The sequence below is a fragment of the Hyaena hyaena genome, unplaced genomic scaffold, assembly GCF_003009895.1.
Source record: "Hyaena hyaena isolate Hyena2069 unplaced genomic scaffold, ASM300989v1 scaffold_909, whole genome shotgun sequence".
Taxonomy (NCBI): domain Eukaryota; kingdom Metazoa; phylum Chordata; class Mammalia; order Carnivora; family Hyaenidae; genus Hyaena; species Hyaena hyaena.
The window spans coordinates 231,776-243,976 of NW_024081534.1; the positions used below are offsets into that span (position 1 = coordinate 231,776).

General features: G+C 37.4%; 1 protein-coding gene across 2 annotated transcripts in view; it reads right to left on the bottom strand.

Annotated features, from left to right (window-relative positions):
- RIMKLB (ribosomal modification protein rimK like family member B) overlaps positions 1-12,201 on the bottom strand; it is a 64,597-nt gene that overhangs the window by 46,208 nt on the left and 6,188 nt on the right. The window contains exons 1-2 of one of the 2 annotated variants that reach the window (XM_039220661.1): positions 4,444-4,744; positions 1,379-1,610 (exon numbers count right to left, since the gene is read on the bottom strand). In XM_039220661.1, the coding sequence (XP_039076592.1) occupies positions 1,379-1,553 (175 nt within the window). In that variant the 5' untranslated portion in view covers positions 1,554-1,610; positions 4,444-4,744. Of the gene's footprint in view, positions 1-1,378; positions 1,611-4,443; positions 4,745-12,201 lie in introns of those variants that run through there. The other variant, XM_039220662.1, reaches the window with a different exon arrangement.

Here is a 12,201-nt window from a genome sequence, read left to right on the forward strand (position 1 = left end):
ACCTGAAAATAATGTGCATCTTTCTTATAAAGGTAGTAGCTACTTAAGCACTCAAGCGAAACGATCTAGTAAGAGTTCAGTTCTTTACTAAAGAAGCTATTTCCAAAGCAACAATAACTGCTGAAAAGTAAAGCAAATGAAATAAATGTTAAAAGGACACAGAGTAAAGAGCAACTGTCTGCTAAGAGATTCTACCTACTTAAATCTACAGTATCAGGTTATTAATCAGGTAAGGCTCTGGATCTATTAACTACCCTACAAATGTAATTACCCTAATAGCAGATTTATGTTCTGAATATTGTTAATTCTCACAATAACCATCTCCCTCCATTTTATTGATGAAAACACATGTCCTCATTATGACTCTACTCACAAAGCAAGTTAAGTGATGTAAAATCTATTTTAAGTGTTTGTCTCATATCTTTACTGAATACTATCACTAAACTATGATGTCTTTTCTAAAAGTTCATCAACAATGCCACATATATGCCACCATATAATGCTCCCTAACAGAAATCACCAATTTACCTATGTGTCATAACTTTACAAAATAAAGACATAAAGATTCCTAAGTTAGTCCTAAAGAATTTCTATGTTTCTAACATATCTTCCCCTTGTGACCCTAAAACAAATATGAAATACAGTATTAGAAATACTAGACTTATCACCAGTTGAGTCAAATTATTCAGACACTTTTATCCAGTAAAAAGAAAATAACTATTATTATTACATAATATATGTATAAAATATTTTATAAGGGAAAAAAAAAAAAAAAACCAGCCTGGGTGGCTCAGTAAGTTGGGCATCCAAGTCTTGATTTCAGCTTAGGTCATAATTTCACGGTTTGTGAGACGGAGCCCGGCACTGGTCTCTGAGCTGGCAACGTGGAGCCTGCTTGGGATTCTCTCTCTCCTTTCTGCCCCTACCCCATTCACATTCTCCTCTCTCTTTCAAAATAAGTAAATAAACATGTTTTAAAAAGTAGATAATATTCTAAAGCTTTTAGAAAAAAAGAAAATAAGAATCACATGTGGAATTTGACGAATTTACTAAATTCATTACTGAATTATACCTTGAGGTACAAATTCTCTCAGGAGCACCTTATAAACAAGGTATTTTAAAATTAGAAGACAATAATAATGGGGAAATAATCAGTAAATTTTCTTTAATTTCTCTCCCAACTATTTCTTAAATAATAACTTAAGAGGTTCAATAAATACTTGTGATTCCATTTCTTCCATAAAACTTGCTACATTTTAAGATCAGATGACAGTAGCGTAAGGCTGTTAACAACTCCTTCATCCAAATTATTCCTAGAAAATTTGGATTCAACATATTCTAAGAAAAAAATCCATAAAATTACTTAGTATAGACTTACCCAGGTTTCCTTGCTCGATTGTCAGTACCACCTCATCCATCACCACAGCTCTAAAGTCCAACTCTTCCTCACAACATTTGGCCTTTAATGCTCGTAAAATCTCTTTTTGGGGATAGTCTTCCCTGATTCGACGATCTGTCAAAAACCACAACTTGGCCGCCACAGAGCTACACATCTTGATCTGCTTGTTCTTCCTTTTCCTGGATTATTTCCTCCTGACTGCCGATTCTTTCTAGACAGAAAAACCAAATACACATAGAGGGTAAATAAAGAAATCTACTTAAGGACTTTCATGTCTGTGTGGATCCTCCATACAGATGAAATTAAACTTTATTTCCTCCCATTAAAAAAAAAAAAAAGGGAAATTTATTTGAGGCACCTGGCTGACTCAGTCCCTCGTGTGTGACTCTTGATCTTAAGGTTACTTAAGGTTATGAGTTAGAGCCCCATATTAGGTGTGAAGATTACTTTAAAAAATATATAGTAAGAGGGTGCCAGGATGGCTCAGTTGGTTAAGCAACCAAAGCTTGATTTTGGCTCAGGTCATGATCCCAGAGTCATGGAATCAAGCCCGGTGTCAGACTCCAAGCTGGGCAAGGAGTCTGCTTGAGATTTTCAATCTCTCTCTCTCTCTCTCTCTCTCTCCCTCTGCCCCTTCCCCCACTCATGCACTCTATCTAAAATTAAAAAAAAATTAAAAATTTTTACACCACTAAATTTAGAGGAACTCACAACCTCCTCTGAAACAAAATTCCTCCATCTTCCACTGGGGAAGTTAGCACTGCAGTTTAATAATTACAGCAGGTCACTTAATAAAAGTGCCATTTTCAATATTATATATTCAATGACATTCCCTATAATATATATGGTCTAGAAATATACTTTAATCTGATCATCTACTTTTGACTGATTTATTGCCTCCCCTAAAATGCAAACACCTTGACATAAAATAGACGAGGCTGTAATCATTAGTGTATCCCCATATCTCCTATCATGGTAAACTCCATTTATATATGTTCATGTTTCTGTAGTTTTTATTCAATTGTCTTCCCTTGTTTTGTCATATGTATGTATATTTTCTTACCAACATATTTATAGGAATGTTTTAAATGAGACAGTGACACCTTTGTTATTATATAAGTATCAACACCGAAGTCGTTTATGTAACAACTTTAATCGAAGTAAATAGCTTGAGAATATGGAAAAAAAACTTTTAAAAGCCAAAATAAATGTTGGGGTCCATTCACTAGAATTTATTTAAGTCAGAGGACAGCATGCTCTTACTCAATGTTTTTATGCTTACTTTAAATAGAATTTTTTAAACAAACTCGGACTGTTTACAGGAATACAAAAAAGGACTTTTTTCCACAAATAGAGTGCTGCTTCTCAGAGTTTGCATCATGGGCAAGAGCTTGTATCATGAGCAAGACAAGAGCTGAAAATTATTTTCCTGAGAAGAAGCAAAAAGTTACACATTTTACTAACAAACATTAACAGGGGATTTCAACAAAAAGACTTTCTTTTTAATTGTTATTTTTATTTTTTTTATTTTAGAGAGAGAACATGGGCAAGGGAGACAGGCAGAGGAGGAGAGAAAGAATCTGAAGCAGGCTCCAAGCTCAGGACAGAAAGTGACACAAGACTCAGCTCAATCCCAGGACTCTGGGATGGTGACCTGAGCTGAAAACAAGAGTTGGAGGCTCAACCGACTGAGCCTCCCAGTCACCCCCACACAAAAAAAACACTTTTTACAAAAATAAAATTACTGGGGCATCTGGCTGGCTCAGTCAGTAGAGCATGCAAATCTTGATCTCAGGGTTGTTAAGTTCACGTCTCATGTTGGACAAGGAGCCTACTAAAAGTTTTTAAATTCCTCATATCACCCCAGATGACACAGCAAACCTAACAGAAAAAAGGGCAAGGATAAGAACTAGAGGAAGCAAAAGCCATACATAGAGCGGGCTTTCAGCATCACGGCAACTGGAAGTGGCCCCTCATGCACCATCCACACACTCTCTAAGGTCTCAGCCTGAAGGCACACAAGACTAGAGTATCATGAGCCAGCAGCACCACCACACACACCCACGTGTCCCACAGCGTGGGGTCTAAAAGGCATCAATCACAGGAAAGCAGGGAAAGAATAAAATAACATGGGACATACAAAAGTTGTGACTTGTAGCTTAGGAAAAGCAAGGTTAAGAGCTCTGTTATGGTGATGCATCAGGCCAAGACCCAAGGAACCAACAAAGGAGACGCTTGATGCCCACAACCTTCTAGCCTGCTGTGCTCTTGATCCACAGCTGTGGTCAAGAACATGCCCTCTGAGGGGCACCTGGGTGGCTCAGTCGGTTAAGCTTCCAACTTCGGCTCAGGTCATGATCTTGCCATTCGTGGGTTTGAGCCCCGCGTCAGGCTCTGTGCTGACAGCCAGCTCAGAGCCTGGAGCCTGTTTGAGAATCTGTGTTTCCCTCTCTCTCTGACCCTCCCTTGCTCACGATGTCTGTCTGTCTGTCTGTCTGTCTCTCTCTCTCTCAAATAAAACTTTAAAAATAAATGGGGCGCCTGGGTGGCTTAGTCGGTTAAGCGTCCGACTTTCGCTTAGGTCATGATCTCGCGGTTCGCGGGTTCGGACCCGCGTCGGGCTCTGTGCTGACTGCCAGCTCAGAGCCTGGAGCCTGTTTCAGTCTGTGACTCCCTCTCTCTCTGACCCTCCCCTGCTCACGCTGTCTCTCTCTCTCTCCTAGAAATAAATAAAACATTTAAAAAAAAAACAAAAAAACAACTTTAAAAATAAATAAATAAAATGAAATAAAAAATAACATGCCCTCTGAAGCCTTAGGCTAGATGTAGTAATAATTCAACTTACACAACAGGCAGATATGGTCACTAGGGAGTCTCAGAAGACAAGCTCCAAAGAAAAATCGTACCAGAGTACCTAATGTAAAAGATCCCGTTTTCTTTGAGACAGGCACTAATAAAAATGATCTTAATTAAGACTGGATAGTTTTGGAAACCTCTGTCAATGATCTCCATTATTCCAAAGCCATCTTGGTGCCTTCACTTACCCTGAATTGTTGAATGTCGTCTGTTCACCGATATGACTAAATTTCACCACATGAAATTGTACTGAATGAGTACAGCAGTTGTGGCCCCAAGAGAAATCAGGATGAGATGCTACAGCCACTGGCAACTGGGAAGCAGAACTGTTCTGCCAATACTGATATGTCAACTTGTTGAAAATGCTCAGGCCATACTAGTAAGACTATATGGTGTTTTCAACGATTCTACAATCAGATAATAAAAGCACTCCAAGCCTGCAATCTCACATAGTTGTGCAACTCCTGACAGATGGTGTATGTGAGCATCTCCATGTCTGGCTTCATAGCTGCAGCTCTGATATCCTTGCGTAATCTTTGGGTGTTTCTACACTGGTATGCAACCAACAACTGAAAGTTCAGATTAGCCTCCCTATCTCCTTTCATTCTTTTGATGAACTCCAAATCCTCTTGATCCTGGGATTCTAACAGAGAAAATGGTGCTCAGTCTCTGTCTTCATGATTTGAAAACAAGCCTAGAGAGCTCATCGTTTGCCACAACTGGACTACATCCTTTCACACGGAATACCTGCACCCCCAGATCTGGAACTGGAGGAATGTTCTCACCCTGCAGAAGACTATGAAAAAGACAGACACTCTCTTGAAAAGGTCCAACATCAATGTCAATGGTTGTGGTTCCTCAAAGTCCACACAGTGGCAGTCAATATGGCAAGACCTGGGGATCATCACCTTGTCCTGCACCAAGGTATTTTTGCTCAGATGGAATATATTTTCCTTATCAGCTTCAAAAGAGTCTTATGTTATGTCTTGCTTTTCATGGAAAGAATCACAGAGGTATGGCACACCGTGTTCCAACGCATTCTTCCTGTAGACCAAGTACATGACATCCCTTGAAAAGGGCAAGTCAGCTTAACAACCTCTAGCTTGTCACTTACTGTTTCACTGGTACTGATATTTTCAAGTGATACCTATCCAATTTTTCAACTTACACAGTATAATTTTACAGTAATCTCCAAAGTCCAGTTTACTGATAGAGAAAGAAAGAGCACAACCTCTCTTCCACCGAATGGTCCACTTCTATTTCAACAGCTCATTGAGGGGCCACTGGTGGTCCCCAGGTACCCAGGGTTGCTTGACTTCACCAGGTTGCTCCACTGGGATTCACATATAACAATAACCAGGAAACAATCAGGTAAAGATTCTCTAACCTTCAAGGTAGAAGCTTTGCATTCCCTCCCCCTTCCCAACCCCCCCACACTGGCCCTCCTGGTCTGGGAGGCCTCCAAAACCTTCCTATGGGCCAGGAGGAGACCAGTAGGCCAGGACCCCCTCCAACAAATCTACTTTCCCCATCCATAAACATCAGGGAAAAAAGAAAAAACAAAACTGCTGATAAAAAAGCGTTATGGTAAATCTACACAGTTCAGGAGACCAACAGTACACAAATGTGTAAAATGATAATCCTGAGTCCTTTAAAAAAATTTTTTTTCAGATTATATTCACTATTTTAAATGTCATAAAAGCCCAGCATTGGGCTCTGTACTGACAGTGTGGAACCTGCCTCAGATTCTCTGTCTCTCTCCCTCTCTCTGCCTTCCCTCCCCAGCACGCTAATTCTGTCAAAAAAAAAAAAAAAAACTTTAAAAAAGTTTCTTCTCCAAAAGTGTTACGATAAATACAGGATTTGCAAATGTCCACATAAGAAAAAAGAAAAAAGAAAAAGAACATTATTTCTGCACTGAGAATGTAAATTCAGATCAACTAATTCCTGTCCTCAATTTATTTCCCCCACAGTATCAAGGAAAACAATGTGCAAATATCAGATACCAAATAAATGCCACTGATTAACTATGAAAACAGGTGTGTTTCTTGTCTTTTGTTTTTAATAAGGAGACATTCAACAGTGAAAATTCAGTTTTATATGAGAGATAGTTTTCCCATGTAAACTTCTGGATATACAAACCAATTAAAAAAGTCACTGTCATCTGTCAATAATATAGTTAAGGTTAATTAAATGGGAATAAAAAATAAAGTGCTTCATTCATTTTTCTCATAAGGTCACATCCCAATGTTATTTTGCTAGGGAAAAAGCAAAAATCACAATCTACCATTTGAAGATCTTAAGGCACCTCTTACTACAAAGAAACTTACTTATTCCAGATAAGACATAGCATATGAACCTAGAATCAAAAGACTGAAAAAAAAAATAAACGTTAGATAAGAAAATATAGAGTATGTGTATATGTAATACACATACACAGAGTGTGTGTGTGTGTGTGTGTGTATATATATACATAATGTACAAATAAAAATTTACTCCATCTGGCAATTACTACAGATGTGTTTTCAATGACATAATTTCTGTCTGGGATGGGGAATACAGGAGTTAGATCAGGCATGTACAGAAAAATAATAAATTTGTAGATCTTGAGTTGTAGACACTCCTTCAGTCTACTTTTATGTGACAGCTCTCTTCTCTGTACATAATCCCCTGGGCTTCATTCTTAAACCCTTCACTCCTTTCTCTAGAAATGTCATCCTCAGTCAGGCTTTAACTATATCATTAAAATGTGAACATATCATTGACCCACCAAATATCTCTTTCCAACCTGGAGTTCTCAACTGAATTTAAGATCCTATTTCAATCTGCCTCGTGGACATCCCTAACTAAATGCCAACAACAATGCCTCAGTTGAGCAAGTAAAATTCTGAGGTATTTTTAATTCACATACCTTCTTCAACACTTGATTTCCCATTTTAATAGTTCAATATTATGCATCAACCTGGCTAAACAATGGTGCCCCAACTGTTTGGTCCAAACCCTAGTCTACATGTTGCTATGTAAGTACTTTGGAAACAGATTAAAGTCTATACCAGTCGACTCTGAATGAAGGAGATTACCCTCTATGATGTGAATGGACTTCATCCAATCTGCTGAAGGTCTGAACAGCAAAAACACGTTTCCAAGAGAAGGAGCTCTGCATCAAGACTCTAACACAGAAGTTCCTGCCTGAGTTTCTAACCTACTGGTCGGCCCTACAAATTTCATACTTGCCACAATCACACTAACCAATTCCTTAATTTCTATTTCCTTCTTTCTCTCTTTTCCCTGCTCCTCCCTCACTCCATCCATCCCTCTCCCTCCACATATATACAATTTCTTATTGGTACTCTTTCTCAGAAGAATACTGCCTGATATACTCATCCTAATTTTAGCATTTAATTCAGGAACTCTGGCATCATTCTTACTTCTATTCTTCCTTCACTACTTAAACATACAATTACAATAGTAATCCTATTTTCTAAATATCAGTTGAATTTCCTATTCATCCCTGGTATGTGCACCATTTAACACCTAAAAACACTAAAAACACCTCCAAACTAAACTTCTACCCTCTATTCTCTCTCATTTACCAATTTCCTCAACATATTGTATTTTCTCATGCTTCCTTTTGCTTAGAATATACATCCGAGGGGCGCCTGGGTGGCTCAGTCGTTAAGCTTCCAACTTCAGCTCAGGTCATAATCTCACCATTCCTGAGTTCAAGCCCCACATCGGGTTTCTATGCCGACAGCTCAGAGCCTGGAGCCTGCTTTAGATTCTGTGCCTCCCTCTCTCTCTGCCCCTCCCTTGCTCTCCCTCTCTCTCAAAAATAAACAAAAAAAAAAAAAAAAAAAAAAAAAGAATATACATCCTACTAGACCTACCTTAGTGAATACTGGGGTCACTAATACATCTGTTAGGTTTTTCTGACTTACAAAAATCATCCTAAATCTGTGAATCTACATTATCTTATTATACACATATTTTAGCAATTATCACAGTATGTTGTAATTAATTTTTTTAATACTCTGACAGTGCTATAAGATGAATTTTTAAAGGGAGTCATCTGGGTGGCTCAGTTGGTTGAGTGTCCAATTTCAGCTCAGGTCATGATCTCCCAGTTTGAGTTCAAGCCCCACATCAGGCTAAGAACCTGCTTTCCATTCTGTCTCCTTTTCTCTCTGTCCCTCCTCCATTCATTCTCTGTCTCCCACTCTCTCTCAAAAATAAATAAACATTCTCCCTCCATAGGGCTCATGGCTGCCTAGGGGAGAGACCGGATTCTACTGATTTTTAAAGACAATTTCTCTTTTATAGGGCTAACTCATAATTCAAAGGTATGTTTAAGTTGGTGTTTCTCAAACTAGGGTCCTGAAACATATTTGGGGGCTCTGAACATTTTTCCCTTTATTATAAACCTGGAAAAGTTCATGGGCCTTAATCTTACTCTTAATTATAATCTTGTTTATTAATCTGAATCTTACTGAACACAGGAGTTAAGTCTTCTTATCCTCAGAATCAAGCATTTCTAAAATACAATATGCCTGGGCACCTCGGTGGCTCAGTAGGTTAAGTACCTGACTCTTGATTTCAATTCAGGTTATGATCCTGAGCAGTTCATGGGATCAAGCCCTACATCAGCCCCACATCGGATTCAGCACTAAGACCATGGAGCGTGCTTGGAATTCTCTCCCCACTCTCTGCCTCTCATGCACTCAAATGTGCATGCTGTCTCTCAAAAATTTAAAAAATACATTAAAATCTTTAAAAAATAAAACCTTTAGAAAAAAAGAAGGATGGGGTGCCTGGGTGGCTTCAGATTCTGTGTCTCCCTCTCTGTCTCTGTCCCTCCCCTGCTCATGCTCTGTCTCTCTCTCTCTCAAAAGTAAATAAAAATTTAAATAAATTTTAAATTTTATTAATTAAAATTAATAAATTTTAAAAAAATTTAAATAAATTTTTAAATAAATAAAAATTAAAAAAAAAGAAAGAAAAAAGAAGAATGGGTGAAAAGGAAGAACCATACCATTTGGGGGTAGGAGATACAGAAAATGACTGAATGATACACTGAAAACCTCAGAAGAGTCTCAGAAACAACCAAATAATAGTCTTAGTCCAATTAGCCCATTACTCATAACATTCATCAATAAATAATCTTCAAAAAAAATGTCCCTCTGAAACCTGGGTAGTTCCTATAAAATCTCATCCTTTACCTAAGATGCCACACAAAATAAGATCACTGTTTAGGTGTTCTGAATTTATTTTAAAAACACCATTTTCTTTGCCACATTAACTTTAACGTAGACTGGAATGCTTTGAAAGTAGGAGCAGGAGGCTAGATATCATTCAAAGTAGCTATGACAGAAAAGAAATGTACAATAGCCCTCACAGTCATCTCCTTATATTCAAAAGGATATACCTCAAAGATAGAAAAAACAAATAAGTTCCTAAAGGTTACATGACATACTAATTCATACTCTCCTTTTTATAGCTTTTACCTATGATACATTTTTTTAAAGCTACATATGTGATTATGGGTGAAAAAAGAGAAAACAATGATTTTCCTATCTAAACTCAGTATGATACCTTTATCAAAAGACTGGAAAAAAAAAAGGTAAAACATGAGTGTTGAAACAGAAAAACCCATGCTTTGAAATATGTAGACAAGTGTCTACAAATTCCGTTTACTCATACAAACAAACATAGGCAGGACAATGGCAAAACAATGCACACAGATAAGGTTAAAAATAGTCTCTATTTACAGCTCATGAGACACATTCCACATATATTTCCTCATTTAATCTGCATATAATTATGTGAGGAATATAGACATATATCTTCCATTTTAAAGAAACAGCCTGCCCTTTTAAGTTGTCATTAAGTTATCAGAATAATGGAGGCATGACTAATTTTCAGGTTTTCTGATCTCTTTCTACTCTATCATACCTAAAGACACTGAAAGGAATTTGGACAAATATAAAACAAACAAACATTATACCATGTTAGGTGATTTGTTATCTTCTCATCCAATCCTTACAACCATCCTTTGATGCATTACTGTCTTCATTTGGCAGCTGAGTATCTTCTAGCAGAGATTAAGTGGTAGAGCCCAGAGTGAATTCAAATTTCACACACTCCATGGCAAAGACTGCCACTTCCTTCCCAATATCCATTTTCTAATGACTCCTTAGTAGTAAGATATCCAATATCTAGCTAAGCATAATGCCATGTAATCAAAAGACTGTATTCGCTAGGCTTTTTTTGCAACTAGATGTGATCATATAAGTAAGTTTTACTCAGTAAGAGCTCAGTGAAAGTACTGCATTGAAACTTTCAGAACACATAATTAAGAGGTACACTATTCCTTGGCCCTTCCTCCACCTTACCTGGAATGTAAGTGTTATGGCAACAGCTCAGCTCTAACAACCACCTGGACTATGAGGACAGAATTGAAAAGTCAACCATAGGAAAAACACAGCTACATGTTAGAAGCTGAATGCCTGACAACTGTGTAGTGCCGTCACCTTGGACTACCTACTACCTCTTTTGCTTATGTAAATGATATTTGGGAATTCTTTATTATAGGCCATAAAACCTTACCTAAGCAAGTATAGTCCATCATACCTTGTTCAAGTCTTATAGGAAAATATTCCCTTGACATTAAAATTTTCCTATGTTAGTAAGTACTGGTAGTGCGTATAAGACGGTGGTTCTTTTTACACTAACAAGGTCATCATCTTACATTTCATCATTTCAGTTTTACATTTATTTTCACAGCACCCCTGGAGACGTATTTCTTTATCCCTCCCTCCAAAAAGAGCAAACTGTTCAAAGTCAAAAATTAGTCATAATCTCAGATCAATTAAGAATCTAAGTACTAAAAACACTAAGTGTTCAATTAAATATATTTAACTTATACTTCAGTGCCTACTATGCACTCTACAATATCATGGTAAACAAAATAGACATACTCCCAGCCCTCACAGATCTTTTAAAAAGGATCTGATATTACAATGTCACAAGAAAAGATGCTCAACATCACTAATCATTAGGAAAATGCAAATCAAAACCCACAGAACTAACTTACACACACTGGAGGTCTACTATCAAGAAACAAAATATAACAAACGCTGGGGAGGATGTAGAGAAAATGGAAGCCTTGAAAATTGTTGGCTGGAATGTAAAATGGTGCAGCTGTTATGAAAAATAGTATGGCAGTTCCTCAAAAAATTAAAAATAGAATTACTGTATGATCCAGTAATTCTACTTTTAGGTATATAACCAAAAGAACTGAACGCAGAGTCTTCAAAGAGGTATCTGCACACACATCTTCACAGCAATGTTACAACAGCTAAGAGGTGGAAGCAACCCAAGTGTTCACTGACAGATGAGTAAGTAAGTAAGATACAGAAGATAAATACAATGCCTTAAAAAGGAGTTAAATTCCAACACACGCTGCTACATGGATAAACCTGGAGGACATTATGCACCAGCATATAACATAGTGAATTCACAGAAAGTAGAATGGTGGTTGCCACAGGCTGGGGTTTTGGGGAAATGAGGAGTTAGTTTTATGGGTCTACAGTTTCAGTTCTGCAATACATAGAGTTATAGAAATGAATATGGTAGTTGCACAAGAATAGAAATATATTTAATATCATGAACCTGTGTGCTTAAAAATGATTAAGAAGGTAATGTTACGCTGTATTTTACCACAATGAAAAGAAAACTGAAGAAAAACAAACATGATATCATAAGCATATTAACATGCAAATTTTTACACATATTCAACTAAAAGATGAGAAAAATGTTACTTTTACTTAAATTATCTGTAGCTTTGCTAATCAAAGCTTTGTTATTCAAAGCTACAGGTAATTTAACAGTCTGGTGTATAAAAATAGTCTGGTGTGGGGCGCCTGGGTGGCTTAGTCGGTTGGGCGTCC